Raw genomic sequence first — 26,377 nt, 5'->3', positions numbered from 1 at the left:
TACACATGTGGTCAAGAAAGCTCCTCAATAACCAATTATTCTGTCTTGCTGAATACTCTAAATCTGAAATACTCCGACGAACTTTCTGAAATAACTGTGCTCTGTATGTATTCTGAGTGAATCTTTGCCACTGAGCTATTCTGGATACTAGATGCCTTCAAGCCTGAATGGATAATGTAGTGAAATCAATGTGAGAAGGTTATGGAATATATTCCTAATGCCACATTAGATTAAGCATAATGATTGAAATAGTGTTTTGTGAAAGCACAGCTGTACTTGTTCAAAGATATCAATAAGGTGTGTAATTCAATGCAATAAACTGAATCAAGTGAGACGCCTAGAATTTTCGGGGAAATTCTGAATGAACAGATTTTAAAACATATATCTACATATAATTGTTATATTTTACTATACCTGAGAATCCTTTCAGGAACTTTAAGTGATTGGTTACTAACAGAAAGTGAATGTAGTCGGGGTCTGCTCTGCAGGAAATAAACTGCTCAAAGTTAAATGATTTAAATATGCATTTATTTATACACAAACAACCAACAATTATCCAAATAATAAATATCCAAAAGGGTTTCATTTCTCACTTATTAGGATTCATAGGAAAGAACAAAATAGCTTTACGATTTTGCCTTCACGTTGTGCGAAAATATATCAGCCAGAACATCAAGTAAACATTGAAATGGCCCATGCCTATTCAGCGCTGAAATAACGAACTGTATTGCACATGTACCCACAAATAACCGCTCCAAGCGGTGACGAAAACGAATATCCCAATACCTTGACATCGGAACGTAACAATGCCACAGGAAAATATAACCGAGTAGAATTGCTTTTCAACTAACACCGGCGGAAAGGTAACATCATCATGAAAGCTCCAAAGCTTTCGGGTCAGTTCTGGTGACGGCGTGCAGCCGATGCCGGGTCCAGTAAGACCACAACCAAGAGTCTCGTGACATGCAAAATCTAGTCAGAAATAAAGCTGCAAATTGCAAGGCAATGCAAACCTATCTCCATTTAACGCGAAAACAAAAGGGGCTTTGAGTTGACCTGATTGTGCAACGTTACAACATACACGTAAATATTAGCACAGTGCAGACGGGTAACAAATACTGAGGCGCAGATGTACAAACGTATAGACACGCCGAGCCACCAACGCGCGCATCTATTTGCACTTTACGAAAAGTTGTGTAGAAACGAAGGATTCCCTACTTTGGAAATAACTGCGTGTACGAGGTTCATAAAACTGAGGGCATGTCTTAAAAGAATAAAACACTGATTTCGGTTCATCTCGCGAACGCACGCCTCTTCTGACAAACTCGCGGATCCCGTCAGTAAGCGTGACCGCCCACGGTGGCGCTCCTTCCCTGGCGCGGATCACAGCTACTTGTTGCGACACTTTGAATTGAATGGCGCGCCGCACCATGTATTGCACTCTCACTTCTCTTTTGCCTGGTTGCTCACAATCTAAATAAACAATGCACCTGATTACATTCAACAGCCAGGAGCGCAAAGAATAACCCTCTAGCGATGGTCATGATGCTAGTTATAAACGCTTAGATATTCACTGTTAATGCTTACGTTCAACGATCGTCTAACTGTCCCCGATTCCTTGGGCTTGCTATATCTCCTAAATTATCACCACAGTGCATTGCATTGTCTTCACAGAACGATAATGAGGTAGGTGAACGCATGAGAAAGTACAGCGGAATATGATCGGGGACACGCGTGTTTGCTAAACTCTTAATCTTACAAAGTTACTTTGTCCCACTGTCTTCGAGAAGCATTCGGCTCTATATGGCCGAATCCAGCAGCTTTCGTTCGTTCCCGTTAGTGTCGGGGCTGTAGTTCGGCGAGGTGCCCATGCCGGACGCGATGCCATCGAAGCTGCAGTGCAGCGGGCAACCGTTCTCGATTCGCTCGTCGCCTTGCGGCGCGAGGGTGCCGCCGCCGTGCTGTGCGGAGGGCGCGTTGTCCCGACACCCCCACAGCACCGTCCTGAAGGCGTACCTGAAGTCCGACCTGCGGCAGTAAATCACGGGGTTGAAGGCAGAATTGGAGTAACCAACCCAGTTCAGGAAAGTAAAGACCGTTGTGGAAATGCTGTCCTTGAAGATAACGTTGACGATATTTACAACGAAGAAGGGCAGCCAGCAGAGGGTGAATATGCCCATGATAATCCCCAGGGTTTTCAGAGCTTTGTGCTCTTTCAGATTTAGGAATCGAGACGTCCTTTTATGCCCCTGTTTAGCAACCTTCCCATTCGGATCCGGTGCAAGATTCATGTTGTTGTTGTGATAGTGAAATCGTCCCTGACATTTGTTGATCTTCTTCAGTTGCTGCCTTGCTTCCTGAAAGACCCTGGCGTACAGAAAGATCATGACTAGCAGGGGTAAGTAAAAAGAGACGATGGATGAGGTGATGGCAAATTCTTTGTTGGTGAAGAACTCGCAGCAGCAGGGATCCTCGTAGCATTCCAGTGACTTATCGTCGTCCAGCCGCCACCAGCCCATGTAGATTGGCAGGAAGGAGGTGAGAGCCGCCACCAGCCACACCGCCAGCACCGCCAGCCGCGCTTTGCACTTGGTCAACAGTACTTGGTAACGGAAAGGCGACGTTATGGCAAGGTAGCGATCCAAGGCGATCACGCACAGGGTGCCTATGCTCGCCGTCACGCAGAGCACATCCAAAGAAGTCCAAAAGTCACACCAGAAGTTTTTGAAGTACCACACCCCTGTAATGTTGCGAACCCCACCGAAGGGAACAACCACCAGTCCCATCACCAGGTCTGCGCAGGCCAGAGAGGTGATAAAATAATTGGTGACAGTCTGCAGTCTCTGGAACCTGGCGATTGCAGTTATCACCAATACGTTTCCAAAGACTATTGCTACCACCATCACTGACATAACAATGCTTACTATAATCTTCAGGCCGGGACTCAGTTCCTTCCTCGCTGAAGCGCACTCGGTTCCCGGCGTTGCGGTGGTGTTGAAAATTTCGGTGGCCAGTTGGCAACATTTACTTGCTTCCGCGCGAGTGACCTGTGATCCCATCTTAATGGCGGGCAGAACGAGATAGAAACAGGCAGACGCTCTTCTATCTCCTGTCAGCGCTCGTTCACAATTGCTATTGTCTGCCACCCGGACCGGTCTTTCTCTCTCTGGTGCATGTCTGGAGATGTGGTAACGAAAACAGGTTGAAAGCTCTGGTTTCTGCACTTATAGCCACACGGGGGACGTCATGCTCCTTTATAACCAATCACAATGTGCGTGTAGCTTCAAACGCCAAAATCTTCGCAGATATTCTATGTCAGGAAACTATTTACTAGTAAGTGTGAGAGGAGTCAGAATATCCCAGTCAATTCAGCCACCGGCTCTCTACATTCACGAAGTCTAGATTGAAAAGTTGGAGAAAGTAAAACGTTTGCAAACCATTTTGCTGCACTCATTATTTGGATTCTCTCATTTCATAAATGACATCCGCTTTCTTCTAAGCATTCCCTTCAGAAAGCAGTCTCAAAATATTAATTTATAACTTCCATCAAGTTTAAGCAGCGACTGGAAGGGGCACTGTCACTTATTTAAGTTATACCCAAGGGCGGCGAAATAGGGTACTTGGGGAGCTCTCTTGCGCTGTTAACGTGTTTCAGTATTAGGTTAGTCGGGTCGGTAGTGTGTAAGCGTGACTGTCTGATTTCCATTTCGGTCACTGCTCCTGCTTCCCGCGGCTGCGTGTTTATTTCTGCCTGCAAAGTTCCAATCGCAAAACGTCGAGTGCCTGTTTGGCTCAGTGGTAAGAGGTTGGCAGGATGAGCACTCGGTTGCTGGCCTCACTGTTTGGAGAGTCGCACGCGCACTGTGCAGTGCTATTGCCATAGGAAGGTCACATTGCATTTAACACCGCATTGCTCAAGTCAAACAACCGACGCAAACAAAAGGCTGGAAACCGGTCTGTGTCGGCCATTCGGGCTTCAATCGACCATCTAAAGTTATAGGTCATCTTCGCCAAACTTAGAAATGAGGCATTTTCATGGACTGTAAATCATATTCTCAGTATTATGTATATATTTATTATTATTATTATGTGTTGTCACAGTTTGTCTTTTGCATATTGATTGTCAGCCCGTGTGTCTAGGTTTTAATTGATTATTATATCTTTGTTCTATTGTGAATGCCTCCAATAAAATGAATCTCAGGATAGTATATGGTGACATTACGTACTTTGGTAATAAATTTACTTTGAACTTTGAAGCTACGATTTAAAATCGCTCCAAAGAGGAATGTCCTCCCCAAAATAAACCCAAAGCTCTTAAGATTTTTACTTTTGGAGGTTGCTGATACACAGCATTCTTGCCCACTTAACATTTTGTGTCCGTTGTGAGAAGTGCCTTATGGCCCTTTACTAGGTTATGTAAATGTAGTTGCTATTTGTTGTTAGAAGAAAATTATATTAGTTCAGGAGGTTTCTGACATTGATGCCGTTCAGTTAATACACCACATATTAAGGCTGATCGCGCGGTTTCTGATCTATATTTTAATCTGCAAGAACGTGACTCGGTCCATTACTTTAGGGCCATGGGGAGGTTCAGAATGAAAACGAACCTTTCAGCTCGTCGTGTTACCCCGACCATCAGCCATCCAGTTACACTGGTCCTGTGTTGATCACTATATATTTATCTCTTTACATTCTCGTAAAATCCCCTTTTCCGTATTTTTACCATGCACCTACACACTATGGGCAGTTGATAGTGGTCATTAGCCTAGAGAACCGTGCATCTTTGGATGGTTGGGATGTGGGAGGTAACCCGAGCACCTGGAGGAAATTCACATAGTCACGGCGTCACTCCACATGGACAGTACCCGAAGTCAGGATTGAACATGAGTTCCTGGCTCTCTACTATCCACTCCATAGTGCAGCACTTAAAACAGTTGAGAACGTTACGGGAACATGTTGCATTTATATTCAAATGAAGCCGAGTTATTAAAATATTTTTTCCTCCGGTGATGCATGTAAGGCATCTTCGTTGGCGTTCTGAATGACAGCGGATCCTTCAGCGTTTCATGAAGTGGAAATCTTATTTTAATAAAGAGATCACTCGGTTGAAGGAGCATAATGCACATTGAAACAATAGCACGAATAATATTCCTGTCAATTTGCTAAATGCGCAATATCACCTCCCACCCTGCTTCAGAATACCATCTTAGATCTGTGACTGACTCTTATTTGAGGGAGGTGGGAGATGCGTCTTTTGGATGGCAGGGTAATCTGCCTTTTATTTGGTTGCACATGTCTATACATGATGTGGAAACAACAGGAATCTCTCAGTTGACCTGGTCCGTATTACTATCCCAAAATCGGAATCAACAGATTAACTAATCAGTCATCTCACTGCTTAGTTAACACTAATGCTGGCTCGGTAAATTAATTCATTCTAATTGAAAGTGTTCGGAATTTCCATGAGTCTGAACTCTGTTGAAAACTGATCACAATATTTTTCTACGGTCTTTCGATGATTATCCGCACAAATTTGTAGCATTCAACTCGTTTTATTCCTGTGAGGTAACAAATATTATTCTATCCTTATGGTGTTGATTGGGTGAAAAGAAGCTTCACCTATATCATTGTGTATTATCGGCAATCTAAAATTCAGAAATTACTCTGTCCATAGAACTTATGGTTCTGCATTTCCACCTTATTCCAAGCATCTCATTAAAAAATAAATGTCAGAATCATACTAATAACTAATCACTTTAATAGTAGAGGAAATCAGACACGTCAACGTTTAGTTGGAAGATTCCAAATATAATTGTCTTCTTTAAAAAAAATCATAAGATAGGAATAATTTAGGTAGGGGCTAGATAACAGTTGGACTGCGAAGTTTGCAACAATCGCTTTACTGTTTATTATTTAAATTTACTGGAAAAGATTATTTCCTCTGGAGTGTTGAGTGTTTCATTACAACCAGCAGATTTCAGGTCACGCAAAATGATTTCTTTTTCGATTGACAATGGAATCAATATCTGATGTGTCGCCAGAGAAAGAGAGAGAACATCCTTAACCAACAAGAGTCCTAGGGATCAACCCAAGAATTCAAGTGATGTCATATCCGAACAAGCCAGTGAGACCAGTAAAACAAAACAGATCACATCCATAGCGTTGCTAGCTGGTATTTTAACAACTACTTTCTCCAGTCACCATCATTCCTGTGAAAAGTCTACATTATTTCTTAAAATGGGTGTTCCTTGTGAAATTAAAACGCTGGAATAGTACAAGCTTTATATAGTGCGGTATTTGTCCATATTTTCTGAGAAATTTGTGAAAGGAAGAACTAAAGTGCGTTTCAGAATTAACGTGTCTTTACATAAATAATTAAATTATAAAATGGCCCAATCTCACATTGCATTTATATAATCCAGTCCCACTGCATTAGATTATGAGAACAGAGTCATTTTTATTGTCATTTAGAAATGCATACATGCATTAAGAAATGATACAATGTTTCTCCGGAGTGATATCACAGAAAGCAGGACTAAACGAAGACTAACACTGACAGAACCACATAATTATAGCATTAGAATTATGTAATACGACTGTTTGAACACACTATGTTAATCATTGCCACAAAGTTTAGCGTACTATACTGTGCATTCCGTCTCTTGTTTTTATTGACAACATGAACGTCTGGCTGTATTTATTACACAGGCAAAAAAGACTGCAGATTCTGGAATCTGGAGTACAGAAATAAACTACTGGAAGGACTGAGCGGGTCAAGCAGCATCCGGAGGTAAATGGATGGTCAATGTTTCGGGCCGAGATCCTGAATAGAACTGTATACTGTACTGGATCGCTACCGGAACTGTCCACCATCCCTTTGCCTCCACATATGCTCCGGGCGTGAGCCCTTCCAGTGGTTTGTTTTTGTACTTATGCCAGTTTACCGTAAGCAAAAGTTTGTGAGTAGGATATTTAGACGATTACTTTACGCCATGTATATCTGTTTCATTGTAGACGTCATATGACAGCGACATCTAACTATCTGGAAAACTAAGAAATCGACGTGTCTTTATTTCGTAAAACACTGAACCCATGTAATTAGGAACGATGAAATTCTGACAAAAATAAATCAGAATATGCTGTTTTAAGTCCCCACGCATATCGTGTTTAAGGAATGCATATTAATCTGTGGACCATTTCTACTGCTTGTAGCAGATATGGTAAAACTCCTTCGCATAGTTATCTCTTTCATTACTAGTGAATCCCTCAGTTAATGAAGGATGTGAAGCCTTTCCACCGATTCGTCAAAAATAATTTTCTGTAGTTTCCTCGAGCTGATTTGCAGAAGGGGCAGAAGTGTTCTGAGATATTTATAGATCAATTAGTGGTTATTTATAGGCCAGGCTAAGCATAACTGACTGACTTCCACGAAGTAACAGATGACACATTTGAAAAGTTCCTTAGAAAAAAAAATCAAGTGCTGTTTATGGTTTTGCATTCTTAGTTGCATGCACACTGATCTTGTTTACAAAAAAAAAAGAGACTGGCCCAAAACAATCTTACTGTCTTTGGTGAAGTCAGCATATCTCATGGTGGCAGGCAAATTAATAGTTTGGCTAAAAAGTTCTTGACTCATGTTGCTTGCACATGAGGATATTGAGAACAAAAATATAGGGAAATCAACAGAACCATTTTAATTTAGGCCAAATTCAAATTCGGCCGCAGCTAGATTTCTGAATATAGTTTTGGTTACCAGATCTAATAAAGAACTCAAAAGTTTCCAGAGAAAGCTAATCCAGGATTATGCCAAACATGACTTTTGTGTAGACATTGTCCTCAGTTAACCAGAAATAGCTAAAGAGAGAATTAATAGACCTAATTTAGGACCGAGATGAGGAGGAACTGCTTTTCTCAGAGAGTGATGAATCTGTGGAATTCTGTCCCCAATGAAGCAGTGGAGACTACCTCAGTAAATATATTTAAGACAAGTTTGGATAGACTTTTCCATAGAAGGGGAATTAAGGGTTATGGGGAAAAGGCAGGTAGGTGGAGATGAGTCCATGGCCAGATCACCAATGGCCAGCTGGTCCATTTCTGCAACACACATCAAAGTTGCTGGTGAACACAGCAGGCCAGGCAGCATCTCTAGGAAGAGGTACAGTTGACGTTTCGGGCCGAGACCCTTCATCAGGACTAACTGAAGTAAGAGCTAGTTCTCTTACTAGTACTTCCTTCAGTTAGTCCTGACGAAGGGTCTCGGCCCGAAACGTCAACTGTGCCTCTTCCTAGAGATGCTGCCTGGCCTGCTGCGTTCACCAGCAACTTTGATGTCTGTTGCTTGAATTTCCAGCATCTGCAGAATTCCTCGTGGCCCATTTCTGCTCCTATTTCTTACGTCCTTATATAATCAAAAATAAGGCATTTTGATTTAAAACATATTTTCATTTGCCAACAGTCAAAGATTGCAATTCTAAAATAATTTCCAGAGGAATTTCTTCCAAAGAAACCTCTGAGGATTGAGGATGACTTGCTTCTACTCCAATTTTGTTTTTTTATAGGGAGACTAGTAAGGGACTTGTAGATTCTGCCCTGGATGTTGAAGCAAGCAGCTGGATAGTTTAGAAGTTGGCGTGCTCCCCCGGCTATTAATGCAGCTCTAAACACATGAACTCAAGCTTTTCAGTGTCCCGTTAAATGCTTCTTCTTCTAATGATCAAGGCTGATTAATCCCAGGATTAAATGAGGATGCTACAGCCTTTTCATGATGGTTTGCAGGGCACATTTGAAGCTTTTCTTCTTTTCACCTATTTACGGTATCTCTTGCCATTTCAATGCTTGGAGCAGAGCATTTATTGTGGAAATATAGCACTGGGCATGCAAGCTACTTGGCTTGTTCTGATTGCATATAATTAGGGCCACATTGTAGAGGATATTTCTCGAAAAGAGGATGCGAACATTGATTTAACACTGTTATTAGTGGAGCTGGAGGATGGTGTGAAGTCTTGATTTGCCTCTTCTCTCCAGTACTTTAAGGTACCCACTGTAAGAAATCCGAGTATTCCATGCACAGAGGAGGATAAGAATCATTGCTGCTTAATGGATATTGAACATTGTGCTGAGGTTCTGGTCTTAACCTTCAAGCACTTTTCCTCAGTCTGTCAAAGACTTTGCTAGTTAACTCATGATCAGTGTTTGCCTTCATTGTGTATCGCTAGTGATAAATGGGAAATGTGTTCCAGAATTTCATCAGGGACCATTATTTTCAGAGGTCTATCAGGGCAGGTTGGTGGAGAACTTCTTTCTGCAGATGTTAAAGAGATTCATTCTGAAAGCACAGGGGTAAGTTATCACTCTGTGTCTGCTACAAGTCACTTAACATATTTCTTTAGTAGTTGATCCCACACTATAGCAAGATGAACTCCAACAGCTGAAAAGACTCTCATCGAGTTATAGCCATAGCTACCTTCACTAAAAGTGGGTTACAGAAAAACAAACTGATGTTGTCATCCTTGATTTGTTAGCAGTATGTGACAGTCCTGATTTTCTGGTGAGAATATCTGTAATTCTTCCAAAATCATACACTTCTGCAATTCTTTCAAAGTCATAAATCTTTTTGAACTTTTCATAGTTCAGAATCCATTCAGCTCCATTTTTGTAGAGATATCAAACAGAAGCTTTTCCTCAAGTTCAAATTCAATACTGGTACCTATCTTTAAAACTTGGATATGAATGGTCTTGTTTACATTGATGGCAGCATCTTTGTTGCTCAAGCTCATGGCTTTTCAAATATTGAACTTTCACTCAGAGGTAGTATGACACTGACATCAAGCTAATCCTTAAAGTGACACTTCAAACCAAATTCAACAAACAGGTGCTTTACAGCTGCATGAAACCTGCCTTAAATGTGAGCTCAATTTCATAATGAATGGTGTTTATCAAATCTGAAAAAAGCACAGTTAATTTCGGAGTCACTCTTAATCACAACTCCAGGAAAATGTTTTTAAAATAATAAATAATCTATTTGCTAAACTTGCAGGCTACTCCTTTATGCCAATTCATCAGTGGTCTGTTCAGTTACCTTGGAACAGTTATTCAGATGCAACCTCTGCAACATTATTTTGAACTTGTTCATTGCACCATCCATTTGTGGACTGACTACATCCTATAACATACCTTGAGTAAGGAACGCAATATCCCAACGTCTACCATTTCTCATTGTGGGTTTCCTACATCCCATCCATTTCTGAGTGTTTTGAGATGACTAGTAAGGGACCTGCAGACACTGTCACAAATGGGTGAGCAAATAGCTGGGTATTTTACGAAATGGTGTGCTCTCTAGCCATCAATGCTGTTCCCAACACATGGACATGAACTTCTTTGTGCCACGTTAAATGTTACTTCTTCACTTTGAGTGATCATGGTCCATTGCTTCTCAGGACGAATGGAGAATGTTACAGCCTTTTCAAGGTGGTTTGGGGGGCACATTTGAAGTTTTACCTCTGCACACCAAGTAATCTCTTGCCATTTCAATACTTGGAACAGAGCATCTGCTGTGGGAACATAGCACAACAAACAACTTGCCCTGTACTGACTGACTATAAATAGGACCATGTCGTGGAAGATGTTGGCCTTGTAGTGGGTGCTGAAGTTTGGTACACAATGATCAGTATAGTTGATTGATGCTGTAGAGACTTGACTTGCCATAGCTCTCCAGCACTTGAAGGTACCCACTGTAAATAATTCAGAGGGGACATTGTCTGCTCAATAGATCCTGAGCTTTGTGCTGCATAGTAGGCCTTGATCTTCAATCATTTTTCCTAAGTGTGTTTACTAAGTACACACTTAATAGACACTGCATTAATTGTACCCTTGTACAATAAGATGGACTCTTGACTTCAAAATCTCTTTCATTTTGGTTTAGCACCTTATTGTCTACCTGCACTGCATTTTCGCTGCAACTGTAACACATTATTCTGCATCATTATTGTTTTCTATTATACTACCTCAATGACATGAAATGATTTGTATGGGTAGCATGCAAAAGGTTTTTATTTTAAACTGTACCTCAGTATATGTGATAATAATAAATTACCAACTTACTTTGCCAATGCACTGGAACATACTTTACCTGCCAAAAGCTTGATGCCTTTAAAGACATCCCATATGATCCTAGTGAATGGAACACTGAACGGCAACAAGGCCAGCACCAGTCTTCTCAACGGTAAGGACAGATACAAACTCAACATATAGTGACACACGGAGTTTGCATACTCAGCTCTATACACTGCTTGATGCAATGAGAAATACACAAGGTATGTTTATTCCCCCTTTATCCAGAGATGTACATGAAAACCTGATGGATGTGATCTATTTTAGATATTCAGGTGAAATGAAAATTCGTTTGGGTGACCACTGCAATATTTCATGAATAGCACCATCATTCTTTTCAACTGGAAATGAATATGTTAAGTCAGTAACCTTACGCAAAATTCAGGTGACACGCAACTAAATTAGGATGAATGAGTTATATCTGAACCCAAAATTTTCTGATTTTCTCTGTTATATGGGAGTAGAAATCATTGCATGTGAATATGTGTATATGCCATCAATAGCATATAAATCTGGCCTTGTCTGTTCTCTTGGAAGAATATCTTTAATAATGCAAAAGCAGAAATCCACAGAACAGAGGCAAGTACAAAAATTCTGCTGAATCATTGGATGTCTGGTGCTTAGTTAATGCTTAGACCAGTTGAACATTTTCATGCCTTTTAGGGTTTTGGTCTTCCCCCTTATAATGAACAAAAGGAAAAAGCTTGCTCATCTACTCATTAAACCCATGGCTCACCTACATCGAACACACTTTCTTGCCTTATGCCCATAATCCCTGATTGCTTTAACAACAAGAAATATCTCAATCCTTTTTGAATGAACTCTATGACTGAGCCTCTATGACTACCCAGATAGATTTCAAAGAATCACCACTCGTGGGAGAAGAAAATTCTTATTTCTGTCCCATGATTTTGAGAATATAACCCTTAGTTTTAGATTTTCACTTCAAGAAACTTCCTCCTGCATCTATTCAAGTGTGTTTCCTACTTAAATATTCAGTGACAGAAAAAGAAATTCTATTAGTTTCCAAATAGAGCTCCATAAAATGACCTAGCCTTTACTTAGCAGCGCTATGATACTACAATGAATTTTCACAGTTCCTTGCTCATTTTCATTTAAATATCATTTAAATATCTTTTAATCATACAAGGAAATACTCCTTTAATGTTACTTTGTATCTAATTTTATTAACGGGCATCATAGTTTTTGCATGTGTGCTGCTTTCATCCTATGCAAAACATAAACCTGGGATACTTTGGAACAGATTGTCTTACCCTTGCCATGTATCAATTCCTTTGTATACTCTTTTGGAAGAAGGGAGAGTGACTGATGTATAAAATTATAAGGGACCTACCTGTAGTAAGTAGATAAAAAACCTATCAAAAGCCATGGATTTCAAGTAATTGGTAGAAGGATTAGAGAGAAAATGTGGAGAAGCAATTTCACCCAAAGAGTGGCAGGGGTCTGGAACTTACTGTTGAAAAGGATATAAACACTGGAACACACTTTGAATATCTACTTGAAAACCTGTAATCTGCAGGGCTACATTGTTTGTGAAGAAAAATAGGATATAAAATGCCCAATAGCCTCCTTCTGTATTTTAACCATTTTTAAAAAGTACAAGGAACATTTGAAATCTTACATTAGCATGCTTTTTTTTTTGCTTTTCCACTGTTCTCTCTTTTGCAGCCGGTTTCTCAATTTTTATGTTCAGAATTTTAATAGAAACCACTTATGTAAAGTTACACTGCAAATGGCTGTTGACTGCCTATGACCTAAATTCTCAAAAATTCTTTGAGACGTATTTTTTGTCCAATTATTTTTTCTTCTCATCAAGTCAGTGATTTCAGATAGCAATCCCTTTTTCCTGTGCTCTTTTATTCCTGGCTTTGTTTATTGGTTTTATCTTTACAATCTACTTCTTGTCTTTCATCTTCACTGTCTTAATGCAACATGGTGGCTTCTGTGTTGGACCTTCTAGTCTTCCATTGTGCAACATAAATAGGTAACAGAATGTTGTCCCTTTTATAGGAAACCAACCTTAAAATCACAAACAAGAGAAAATCTGCAGATGCTGGAAATCCAACTTTAAAATGCTAATTCGTTCACCTTTATGTTCGTTAATTACTCTGCTTCTGGCTGTAATGTATATCACTGATATTGCTGAACTGCAACTCTGACAGCTCACTTACACATACCATCTGCTGCAAATGATTCTATCCACCCAGTCATCTTGCTGTACTTTTGGTACTAATTAGGAACAGCACTAATTAGCTATCATCTAACACAGAATATCATTTTCTATATATACCATTTGGAGTTGGAATATGCAGTTGGAAGACCTCCAACCATCAACCAATGGATATCAGTATCTTCAGCGAAATTGGTCCACATCACTCAAAGCAGAGCTACAACTGTATCTAGATATTCTCCTAACCACTATAAGCACATTTGACTAAATGCTGGCTCATTCTTTGACTGACTAAAGAACTAACAGAAAAGGAAAAAATAGATGAAACTGCACGGAGTTATTTAAAATTAACCGTGAGCAAAAATAATCTTAAAAAGAGAACCAGGCATACTAAAATAAAATAGTGTGAATAGAATCATGCCTTAAAAAAACCTTGATGCTCAAATTTCAAAGTCCAAGGTAAATTCATTATCAAAGTGCATATATGTTACCATATAATACCTTGAGACTTATTTTATTCCAGGCATTTGTAGTGGAATAGAGTAATACACTAGAATCAATGAGAGACAAACAACTATTGTGCAAAAGAAGGCAAACTGTGCAAGTAAGCAAGTAAATAAATAAATAAACAATAATGAGAACAGGAGCTGTAGAGTCCTTGAAAGTGAGTTGTGGAATCGATTCAGAGCTACACTAATTCATGTAATTCGTGTCTACCTTTTATAACTTGAAAATATTCCTCACAGTAAATACTTCCTTGCCAAGGAAAGAAACTCAAATCCTTTTCTTATCAGTCACTCAATCAACTTCCCTTTTAGCTGACTCTATTTTTATTTTCCTTCTCCAGTTGCTATTTCCAAAGACACTATTATTTCTACCAGGTGGAGGGTTTGATGCCTCATGGTGGGTCACTTATGTAGACTTAGAAATCTGCTGCCAGAGCTGCCATTGTAGATATGTCCTTGGAGGCTTGGCTTGGTTTCCCAATGATTGCATGCAAAAAGGAAAAACACATCTGGTTTTAAAATTTAGTTAGGTAGACACAAAATAAATCAAGGTGATATTTATTTATTTGAATGCAACAGAATTCATAAATTGGAGGTGCAAAGGAACTTGGGAGTCCTTGTGCAGAATTCCCTGAAGACTAACTTGCAGGTTGAGTCAGTGTTAGTGATGGTATCAGCCTATATGGCATCAGTAAGGATGAATCAGCATGTATGAAGGAGATTGAAAGTCTGGCTGAGTGGTGCAAAAACAACAAACATTTACTCAACGTCAGCAAGACCAAGGAACTGATTATTGACTTCAGGAGGAGGATACGAGAAGTCAATATGCCTGCCCTCATTGAAGGATCAGAGGTAGAGGGGGTCAGAAACTTCACGTTTCTTGGTGTTATCATCTTGGAAGACCTGTCCTAGACCTAGAATGCAAATGCAATCATGAAGAAAGCACAGCAGCACCTCTACTTCCTAGCAGTTTGCAAAGATTCAGCATGACTTCTAAAACTTTGACAAACTTCTATAGATGCATAGTGGCGTGTACGTTGACTGGCTGCATGACAGCCTAGTATGAAATGATCCCTCTAATTTGTAATGACCAGTGTGTGCAAAAGTCTTGTGCTGTGCAATTATTTGCCCAGTGACAACAATATGTGTGCATGGAATTTTTAAGTGGAAGTGAACCTGAAGCTATTCTAAGGATAATAAACTACCGTGTCCTGTTTGCTGTTCATTGTTTAAAAGAAATAAAATAATACATATCAATGAGACTTATTTCTCATATACATCTTCTGCTGCTTCATTAAACCATTCCACTTTAAATGATCTGGTACGCTTTTGTGCTTCATACCCTTTGCTTCTTTGGAATTCAACATAGTGGATCAATTATTTATTCAATAAAAGCAGTATAAATAAGTCAGTTCTAAAATCTGCAGACAATTCATTGCAAACTCCAGATTGTCAACGTTGTCTGCATCAGAAAATGGAAAAGCAAATTTGATTATGTATGATTGTGAAATATACTTAACGTGCTAACAAGGTAGATGGTGACAACCTTTTATGCAAATTCCTTTGTTCACTAGTTGCAAAAGATGAGTGTGTGTGTGCACATGCACACATCTTAGAGGGAACAATGCTGGTATCATAAAACCAACGCCCTTGAATGGAATAATCATATATAAAGTAATGGACAAACCCCAATCCATCAACGGTAAAGCCCTCCCAGCCACTGAGCACATCTACACGGAATGTTGTCTCAGGAAAGCAGCATCCAATGTCCAAAACATGCTCTGTTCTCATTGCTGCCATCAAGAAGATAGTACAGCAGCCTCAGGAAGTACACTACCAGGTTCAGGAACGGTTATTACCCCTCAGCCATCAGGCCCTTGAACCAAAGTGGATAACTTCACTCAACCTTACTTGCCAAATCATTGAAATATTCCCATAAACTATTGACTCATTTTCAAAGACTCTTCATCTCAAGTTCTTGATATTTATTGTATATTTATTTATCATTACTATTACTTCTTTCTTTTTGTATTTGCACAGTTTGTTGTCTTTTGCATATTAGTTGAATGCCAAAGTTGGTGCGGTCTTTCATTGGTCCTATTATGTTTATTATTCAATTATGGATTTTTTGAGTATGCCCACAAGAAAATTAACCTTGGGTTTGTATATGGTGATATATATGTACTTTGATTAAAATAATACTTTGAACTTTAAATTTGAACTTTGTAATGCAATGTTTGCATTCATTTCAACGGGACTAGAATATAAACACATAATGTAATGCTGAGCTTTATAAGGCATTGGTCAGACTGAACCATAGAAACCATAGAAACTACAGCACAGAAACTGGCCTTTTGGCCCTTCTTGGCTGTGCCGAACCATTTTCTGCCTAGTCCCACTGACCTGCACATGGACCATATCCCTCCATAAACCTCCCATCCATGTATCTGTCCAATTTATTCTTAAATGTTAAAAAAGAACCCGCATTTACCACCTCGTCTGGCAGCTCATTCCATACTCCCACCACTCTCTGTGTGAAGAAGCCCCCGCTAATGTTCCCTTTAAACTTTTCCCCCCCACCCTTAACCCATGTCCTCTGGTTTTTTTTCTCCCCTTGCCTCAGTGGAAAAAGCCTGCTTGCATTCACTCTATCTATACCGATCATAATTTTATATACCTCTATCAATCACCCCTCATTCTTCTACGCTCCAGGGAATAAAGTCCTAACCTATTCAACCTTTCTCTGTAACTGAGTTTCTCAAGTCCTGGCAACATCCTTGTAAACCTTCTCTGCACTCTTTCAACCTTATTTATATCCTTCCTGTAATTTGGTGACCAAAACTGAACACAATACTCCAGATTCGGCCTCACCAATGCCTTATACAACCTCATCATAATATTCCAGCTCTTATACTCAATACTTTGATTAATAAAGGCCAATGTACCAAAAGCTCTCTTTATGACCCTACCTACTTGTGACGCCACCTTTAGGGAATTTTGTATCTGTATTCCCAGATCCCTCTGTTCTACTGCACTCCTCAGTTCCTTCATTAACTCTGTATGTTCTACTTTGGTTTGTCCTTCCAACATGCAATACCTCACACTTGTCAGTATTAAACTCCATCTGCCATTTTTCAGCCCATTTTTCCAGCCGGTCCAAGTCCCTCTGCAGGCTCTGAATACCTTCCTCACTGTCTACTACACCTCCAATCTTTGTATCATCAGCAAACTTGCTGATCCAATTTAACACATTATCATCCAGATCATTGATATAGATGACAAATAACAATGGACCCAGCACTGATCCCTCTGGCACACCACTAGTCACAGGCCTCCACTCAGAGAAGCAATTTTCTACAACCACTCTTTGGCTTCTTCCATTGAGCCAATGTCTAATCCAATTTACCACCTCTCCATGTATACCTAGCGACTGAATTTTCCTAACTAACCTCCCATGCGGGACCTTGTCAAACCTGGAGTTTCATGAGTAGTGTTGGGCTCCTTTTCTAAGAAAGGATGTGCTGACATTGGAGAGGGTCGAGAAGATGTTCCTGAGAAGGATCCTGGAAATGAAAAGTGGCCCGAAACATTTCCTGTACACTTTGCCATAGATGCTGCCTGGCCTGCTGAGCTCCACCAGCATTTTGTGTGCATTGCTCGGATTTCCAGAACCTGCAGAGTTTCCCTTGTTTGTATAGGGAATGTTTAATAGCTCTGAGCCTGTACTCGCTGGAGTTGAGAAGAATGAGGGGAGGATCTCATTGAAACCTATTGAAAATTGAAAGACCTAGATAGAGTGGATTAGAAAGGATGTTTTTAATAGTGGGAGAGTCTAAGAGGAATTTAACCAGGGGGTGGTGAATCTGTGGAATTCATTGCCTCAGAAGGCTATGGAGACCATTTCACTGGGTATATTTAAAGCGGAGGTTGACAGGTTCTTGATTAGTAAGGCCATCAAAGGTACACGAAGAAAGCAATGGGGTTGAGAGGGATAAAAGTTAGCCATGCTGAAATTACAGAGAAGACTCAATGGCCAAATGGCCTAATTCTGCACCTATGTTTTATGTTCTAAACCGTAATCAGTGAAACACAAACTTAAGGATTTCGCAAGTACCTAACACTTTCCATACAAAAGAATATATTAATAATTTGTACAAGATTACAAAAAGCTTTTTCTTAAATTAATTTATGTGTCTCCCTGTCATGGTCCGGTCTGTGAAGTCCGCATTCCGGTTCACGGTCCGGTCCGTGGTCTCCGGACTCCGGGTCTTCCGGCTGTCCTTTGTTTCAATTGGACTTAATCATAGGCACTTGATGCTCGTCTTGGGGCTGGGAATATAAGTAGCCCTGGGTTTAAGAGTGGTTGCTGGTTTGTCTCATTAGTATCCCGTCCTTGGCTCCGTGGGGTAAGTAAGGCTGGCTTTGCTGTTACCCTGCGGTTGGCTCTGTCCCTTCCTGTCCTTGCCTCTATTGGGTAAGCCATGCCGCCTTTGCTGTTACCCTGAGGCTGGACTGTTCCCTTCCCTTCCCCTTCCATCTGGAGCCTTGCCCACAACCTTAGTCTGGAGCCTTGCCTGCAATCTTGTTAAGTTCTACCACTGGAGTGAGAACAGAGCCTTGCTGTGTCAAGATAAGGAACTGTCTATCGTTGAGTTGGAACTGTCTCTGTGTCCATGCCTTTGCTAGGTAGGTCTGGCCATTTGCCACTACCTAGTGTTGGGAAACAGTCTCTGTGCACACGCCTGCACTAGGTAGGTCCGGCCGTTTGCCGCTACCTTGTGTTGGGAACTGTCTCATCATGTTCAGCGTTCTGCGTAGAGCCCTGGCCCCAAGTCCTGTTCCCAAGGAGGGGTCTGGCTCTGTGTTCCGTGTACAAGTCCCGGCCCTAAGTCTTGTTCCCAAGGAGGGGTCCTGGCTCTGTGTTCCATGCCCCTGTGTTCCTGTCTCTCAAGTCCAAGGCTCTGTGTTCCCGTGCTCTGGACTAAGGCTCTGTATCCCTGTCCTTCCCAAGACCAAGGCTCTATGTTCTGCGCTCCTGTCATCCCACGTCCAAGGTTCCGAGGTTCCTGTCATCCCAAGTCCAAGGCTCGGCTGTTCCTGAGTACCAAGTCAATGCTTCGTGTTCTCGTCCTGTCCATGTGCCTCGTCCTGTGCTGGAGTTCTCTCGTCTTGCCCAGGAGTGTCTCATTCTGTCTTGTAGCCTCGCCTAGTCCTGTCTCAAAAGACCACATCATGTCTTCGCCTAGTTCCGGAGTCTGAGCCCGAGTCAAGACCCAGGTTCTGGGTCCTTGTCCAATCTCTGGCTTGGAGTCAGAACCCAAGCCTTGTCACATCCTTGCCTCGAAGAACCCAAGCCTTGTCATGTCCTCGCCTAGTTCCGGGGTCCGAGCTCGAATCAAGACCCAGGTTTTGCGTCCTTATCCAGCCTCCGGCTCGGAGTCCAAGCTCAGGCTTCTAGTTCCTTGTTCTTAGTCCTGGTCCCGCTTGTCTAGCCAATGTCCTAGCCAAAGTTTGTGTTCTTGTCCCATCTTTCTAGTCAAGTCCTGTTTCTAGTACTTCAGTGTCTGTGTCTTGCATTTGGGTCCATTCCCAGCATCCCCTTTATGACACTCCCTAATTAGCAAAAAAGAGATAATCTTGGTACACATGACAATAATAAACTGAAGCTAAACAAGTAGCTCCATTTTGTTGAACGTACTCACCAAAGTACACTCTTTGTAACACACATACAAGTTGCTGGTGAACGCAGCAGGCCAGGCAGCATCTCTAGGAAGAGGTGCAGTCGACGTTTCAGGCCGAGACCCTTCGTCAGGACTAACTGAAGGAAGAGTGAGTAAGGGATTTGAAAGTTGGAGGGGGAGGAGGAGATCCAAAATGATAGGAGAAGACAGGAGGGGGAGGGATAGAGCTGAGAGCTGGACAGGTGATAGGCAAAAGGGATACGAGAGGACCATGGGACAGGAGGTCCGGGAAGAAAGATGGGGGGTGGACCCAGAGGATGGGCAAGGGGTATATTCAGAGGGACAGAGGGAAAAAAAGGAGAGTGAGAGAAAGAATGTGTGTATAAAAATAAGTAACAGATGGGGTACGAGGGGGAGGTGGGGCATTAGCGAAAGTTAGAGAAGTCGATGTTCATGCCATCAGGTTGGAGGCTACCCAGACGGAATATAAGGTGTTGTTCCTCCAACCTGAGTGTGGCTTCATCTTTACGGTAGAGGAGGCCGTGGATAGACATGTCAGAATGGGAATGGGATGTGGAATTAAAATGTGTGGCCACTGGGAGATCCTGCTTTCTCTGTCGGACAGAGCGTAGGTGTTCAGCAAAGCGGTCTCCCAGTCTGCGTCGGGTCTCGCCAATATATAAAAGGCCACATCGGGAGCACCGGACGCAGTATATCACCCCAGCTGACTCACAGGTGAAGTGTTGCCTCACTTGGAAGGACTGTTTGGGGCCCTGAATGGTGGTAAGGGAGGAAGTGTAAGGGCATGTGTAACACTTGTTCTGCTTACACGGATAAGTGCCAGGAGGGAGATCAGTGGGGAGGGATGGGGGGGACGAATGGACAAGGGAGTTGTGTAGGGAGCGATCCCTGCGGAATGCAGGGGGGGGGGAGGGAAAGATGTGCTTAGTGGTGGGATCCCGTTGGAGGTGGCAGAAGTTACGGAGAATAATATGTTGGACCCCGAGGCTGGTGGGGTTGTAGGTGAGGACCAGGGGAACGCTATTCCTAGTGGGGTGGCGGGAGGATGGAGTACACTCTTTGTGGTGAGATTGACCCTGTTGGGTGACCCTGTTAAGGTCAAAGCAATTAGCTCCGAGAATTGATCCTAAATGGTCCAGGTTTTGGCAAGATGAGAATGTGCTATCATACCCCTTGCATTTGCCTTCTGGTTGGTGGGATAGATTTTGGGGAGACAATTTGAATCACTGCCTTGATAATCTGATTCAGATCTATTCTCAGAACTCCAATTCACTATGTGTCTTAAGAAGCAATCACCGTTATCATATCCAATGCTAAGTTGCTTGCATATTCTTAAAATTTAGCAATTTAATGTAGCATCTTCCTAAGATTGGTGTCATACCATCCCTGTCAACTAAGTTCTGAAATACTTGTCCTTCTCCCACCATTCATGTAAGTTAATTTCTGACCTTTTCATTTGGACACATACTGTATTGTTTTCTGCCATAGACTCTTTGTTACTCAAAATGTTATAGTGTTCTTTATTTGCAATTGGAGAAACTTTAATTTTTTTTCCCATTCCTTTAAGTATTTTTGTGAATTCAATAGACCTTGAAGGAATTCACATGCCAAAATGGAATTTGAGAATGTTGATCTTTATCTGTAAGTGATAAAGAGGCATTGTTATTTGGAGATTATAAAATCATTGCATGAGTTAATTCAATGGTTAACAAGGTATTTGCAGTTTTATTTTGTGGTCAAGTGGAGTGGAATAATGTAATAAAATTGTTCCTATTTCTTCTAAATAACAATTCTTTAAATTATTCTATGTAATGGACATGAAGCGAAATAACTTTTGATGATCTTTTTTCAAAAAAATATGGCAAAGCTGGGTTAGATAAAGTCAATGAGAGTAAACCATCAAACCAGCTTTTGTGAGTTGTGCAAAAAAAAAGACAGTTGAGAATATTGGTGGAAATAGAGAAAGCACTTAATTAACTGCCCTTTACTGATTAGAAAGCAAAGGGATATAGAAAAACTATGCAGGAATGGTAAGAAAAGAGGAGCATCAATTCTAGTGGTAATAAGTTAGCTTATCAGAACTAATTGGTCCATCCTTTACACTTCATTAGGTTTCAAAGACTCATAGCATCAAAACAGGCCCTTCAACCCAATTTGAACATTCCGAATACCATGCTGACATGCATAAAACCCATTTACCTGTGTTTGGCCAATTTTCATCTAAAACATTCTTTTTTTTGCTATACCAGTAACTTACAGAAACATTCAACATTGAAGTACATTCATTGGCATATATTCACTGCGCATACTGCATATATTATGTAGTATGCTGCAAATTCTTGTTTCTGGTGCTAATAGTCTTAAGACATTTTGGTTCTAGTCTTAGTTATAGTATAGTCAATTAAAGTAATGAATTACTGTCTTGATTACAGCTTACAATTCTAGAATTTAAAAAAAGAGTTCTACAAAGGTTAATGATTAGCACAATGCTTTATGGTACAGGTAACTGGGATAAAATTCCCATGGCTGTGTCTACGTTCTCCAAGTGATCATGTGGCTTTCCTTCAGGTGCTCTGGTTTCCTCCCACAGTCCAAAAACATACAGGTTGGTAGGTTATTTGGTCATTGAAAATTGTTCTGTTATTAGGCTAGGATTAAATTGGGGAATTGCTGGGCGGTGTGACTTGAAGGGCTGGAAGGTCCTATTCTGCCCTGTATCTGAATAAATAAATAAACGTATTACATCACATTTTGATTAATATTAAGACATTTTATTTGAATTTTTTCATAATTTTTCAGTAGCTTGTTTTCTGTGCATGCTTTCAAATCATTTTGGGGATTGTGGAGGTGCTATTTGATGAAGTGCTGCTTGTTGCTACCTGTTTATAGACAAGGCTCATTTATGATCATACACCTCTTGCTAAATAGATACTTGGCTGTAGTATAATATCAGCAAACAACTGAATTACTCCTGGTTCCTTACTTCTGCAGACCAGCCTCGCCCTCTCATTCTAGGAGAAGGTTTTGTAGGTTTCATATCAAAATCCAACACAGTTGCCTAACCAAAGCAAAACTTCAAAAGACCATAAATCATGTAACAACTCTGTGTTCCCTTTTTATTGGAGAAGAAATTTGCCTAAACAGGCTCTGCATACAAAAAATGGAGTCAATTCCCACCACACCAACCCCCATAACCCCTACCCTCCACATTGAAATTGCAAAGTTTCACCAAATGTGTCGGCTCAGGGAGGCTCTCAAATTTGCCTTACAATCTTGAGCACACAGATCTTGATAGATTTGTTTTTTTTTAACACAAAGTACTCACAATTCCTAGAAAATGGCATACATACAGCAGTAAACAATTAAATGGTTCAATAAGAGTTCCTTAAAATAGCAAGCAGCTACAAAAAGACAGCAGCTAGCCATCTCTCTTAGCATTTAATTGCAGGTAGTAAATTCGCGTTGAGTTTTATTACATAAATGCAACACATTGTCACACTAATAATATTATGGAGAACTTTTAAATTAAAAACAAAATAATTATATGTACTCAAATGTGCTGATTCATAGATGACTTTTATTTGTGATTCTGAAAATTAATTTTCACAGAACTTGAAGCTTAACCTAATGGATGTAATTTCAAGTGCATTTTAGTCAATAGATCATCAGTATATCGATATGTCTTAGAAAGTAAAGAATCGCTAATGTGAAATGAACAATTATCATACGACGAACATTTGATAGCTCTGTATTTGCTGGTATTGAGAAGGATGAGGGGGGAATCTCATTGAAACCTTTCGAATGTTGAAAGGCCTAGACGTGGTCGATGTGGAAAGGATGTTTACCGTAGGGGAGTCTCGAACAAGAGGGCACATCCTCATGATAGACAGCCATCTACTTAAAAAATCTTACTCCTCAGATCCCTTTTAAAACTCCTTCGTCTCACATGAAACAAGTGCCATTTTGTTTTTGACACCTCATCTATGGTAAAAAGAATTTGACCATCTAGCCCAGCTATGATTCTTCTAATTGTATGTACATCCATTGGGTCACCTTTCAGTGATCAGCAAGGGAGAACAACTTTACCTCATTGCTAAAGTCTCCCAATTCAGGCAACATCCTATTGAGTCCCCTCTGCATGCTCTCCAGCAGAATCATATCCTTCATTTTGTGCGGCAAACGGAAATGTGCACAATAGTCCAGGTGTGGATTAATTAGTATTTTGTAAAGTTGTAACATAATGTCCAAACTTTTATATTTTATTCTCAAACATACGAATGCAACCATACCACAAATCTTTCCACCAACCTTTCTGCTTGTGTAACTACTTTCAGAAAAATATGGTCTTGAATTCCAAGGTCCCTCTGTTCATCAGATCCATTAGTGCATTCCCATTAACTGTACATGTCCTACTCCCGTTTAACTTCCCTTAATGCATAACCTAACACTTGACCGGATTAAATTCCATCTGTCAACGCCTTGCAGAATTTTCCATCTGATCTCTATCCTGCTGCAGTGTTAGACAACCTTCCTTGTCAACAGCATCAACTTTCATGTTATTTGAAGATAAAAGTAAGGTAGCTTGAGTGGTTGAAACCATGCATTAGTAATCCTATTAATATACCTAGTTCTACTCCTTAGCACTTCATGTATTAATCTAACTTCTATTTTACTGAATTCCTTCTTTCAGTGGGAAGTTTCTGCACCTGTTGGATACTCTTAAAGAGGAAGCCAAGAAAGAGAGATAAGAATCCACAGAAACCACCATACTATTTTGAACTTTGCACAACTTTGTTTCTCTTATTAATAAAAGATTTATTTCACTGATATACAATTTCTCAATTATTATCTTTGTTCTCAATTTCCATAATTGATTTTAAACATCAGCATCTTATAACTGTTCAGTTTGTAAGTGTATTTTAATTTTTTTATTTTACAACTTGATGTATTATGGAAATGGAAACATAATATCCATGATGGAATGACAGAGCAGACCCAATGGGCTGAATGCATTATGATCTCACAACTCTCAGACCTCAGAGGGTATTTATCTTCAATACAAGCAGTGGGCATGATGCCATATAATTATTTATTCCCAAATTCCTCACATCCTCTTTCCTTGATTCTTGTACCCAGTCAGTTCCTAAAGGTGAGCAGATTTCCTGGCTCAATCTCTTTCAGTTTAACAACCCTCTATGTGAATAAGTCTGATAGTTCAATGTGTATGACCATGAAAGGAGAATCAAATGGCATGGAACACATTTTTAATAATTCCTAGAAATATATTTGTGAGGTAGTTAAATTATAAAGATATGGGCATTGCAAAATTTACAATTAATGTCTGAATTTGATTTAGCACTTATACTGAAAGTAGAATATGTCAACAAAGGTTGGGATTGATAAAAGCAAAACTTCAAATTATTTTGGATTTGTGACAGAGGAAATTTGAAAGATGTTCTGACATTAGCCTCCAGACAAAGGACACAGCGTCACCAGATGCTGCCGGGATTCACACAGGTGTAGTTTTATTCTTCTTTGCTCAGCGTGCATAAAAAACATTGAGCTCAGCTGGGAGTGAAGCATTTTGCTTTTTCATTCAAAGTATAAAAATAATTTGCTTTTATTTAAGATTAACAATTCAAGGATCATCTAAGCATAGAATGGAAAAATATGCAACTGATGAGGCAAGCAGTAAATGTTCATTAAAATAAAATATGACCAGACGAAGGAAATTTTGGAGAGTTAGTTTGCGAGTAAGATTTAGCTCTGCATAGAGGGAAGCATTCATCCAAGAAATAGCAAGAGTTCAAGCACAATGTATAAAAACCAGAATAACAAGTTATAGGGATTCCTAGATGCTGATAGATATTGAGGATTGGATAAAGCAAATTCAGGAAGCAAATGCCAGGCATAGGGAACAAGTGACAGGGGAGGTCAGTAAGAATATAAAAGGTGTTGGGACAGACTTAAAAATGAAATTAGGAAGGCCAAGCTGGTTCAGGAGAGATCACTGTCATAAAGGATTATGGTCACAATGAAGGTGCCTGATAAGTATAGACCAAAAGGTAATCAGGACAAAAGTACAGTCTATTGCCGATGAAAAGCATAAATAATGTGAATTCTTTCCCCAGGGTACAAATATTGAATACTCAAGGGCATAGCTTTAAGGTGAAAGGGAGAAAGATTGAAGAGAATGTGTGGGGCAAATTTTTTACACAGAGAGTGGTTGGTGCCTACAGCACTCCGCCAGAATTGGTACTAGAGGCTGATATGATAGTGGCATACATGAGCTTTTTAGATAAGCCAAGAATGAAGGGTATGAATACAGGCAGAAGGGATTACTATAAATTTGGTATCATGCTCAGCGCACACATTGTGGACTGAAGGGGCTTTATTGTGCTGAAATATTCTATGTTCTAATAGGGACAAAATGGCAGATCAAAAGCTGTGGATGAACCAGGAGATTTGTGGCCTGGTAGGGCTAGATGGGTGGCGTTCAAGACCGCTGATCCAGAAGTACACAAGAAGTCCAGGTAAGACCTATGGAAGGCTATTTTAAAGGCGAAAAACAATTCTGATTGAGGTTGGAGATGAACTGGATGCATGTCAACTCTGGTAGAGTTTTCAGGCTATTACTTTCTACAAAGTGAAACCTAACATCATGAATGGCAGACATGCTTCACTCCCAGCTGAGCTCAATGCTTTTTATGCACACTGTGCAAAGGAGGATAAAACTACACCTGTGTGAATCCCGGCAGCATCTGATGACTCTGTGTCCTTTGTCTGGAGGCTAATGTCAGAACATCTTTCAAGAGGGTGAACCCTGGCAAGGCATCAGGCCTGAATGGTGTACCTGGTGGGGTTCTGAA

The 26,377-nt window shown here is 40.4% G+C and overlaps 1 protein-coding gene and 1 long non-coding RNA gene across 2 annotated transcripts; one reads left to right on the top strand and one right to left on the bottom strand.

Annotated features, from left to right (window-relative positions):
• The first annotated feature begins 300 nt into the window (after positions 1–300).
• LOC134348933 (uncharacterized) lies at positions 301–24,329 on the top strand. The gene is made up of 3 exons (XR_010018529.1): positions 301–1,686; positions 22,011–22,113; positions 24,199–24,329. It is a non-coding gene; the product is annotated as an uncharacterized LOC134348933 (long non-coding RNA).
• LOC134348932 (beta-2 adrenergic receptor-like) lies at positions 1,677–3,187 on the bottom strand. Its single transcript, XM_063052738.1, has one exon. The coding sequence runs from the start codon at positions 3,057–3,059 to the stop codon at positions 1,800–1,802; it is 1,260 nt and encodes a 419-aa protein (XP_062908808.1). The 5' UTR covers positions 3,060–3,187; the 3' UTR covers positions 1,677–1,799.
• Positions 24,330–26,377: the final 2,048 nt, after the last annotated feature.

Source organism: Mobula hypostoma, chromosome 7 (assembly GCF_963921235.1).
Source record: "Mobula hypostoma chromosome 7, sMobHyp1.1, whole genome shotgun sequence".
Classification (NCBI taxonomy): Eukaryota; Metazoa; Chordata; class Chondrichthyes; order Myliobatiformes; family Myliobatidae; genus Mobula; species Mobula hypostoma.
The sequence above is the reverse complement of the archived record's forward strand: the minus strand, read 5'-3'. Positions and strand labels throughout refer to the sequence as shown.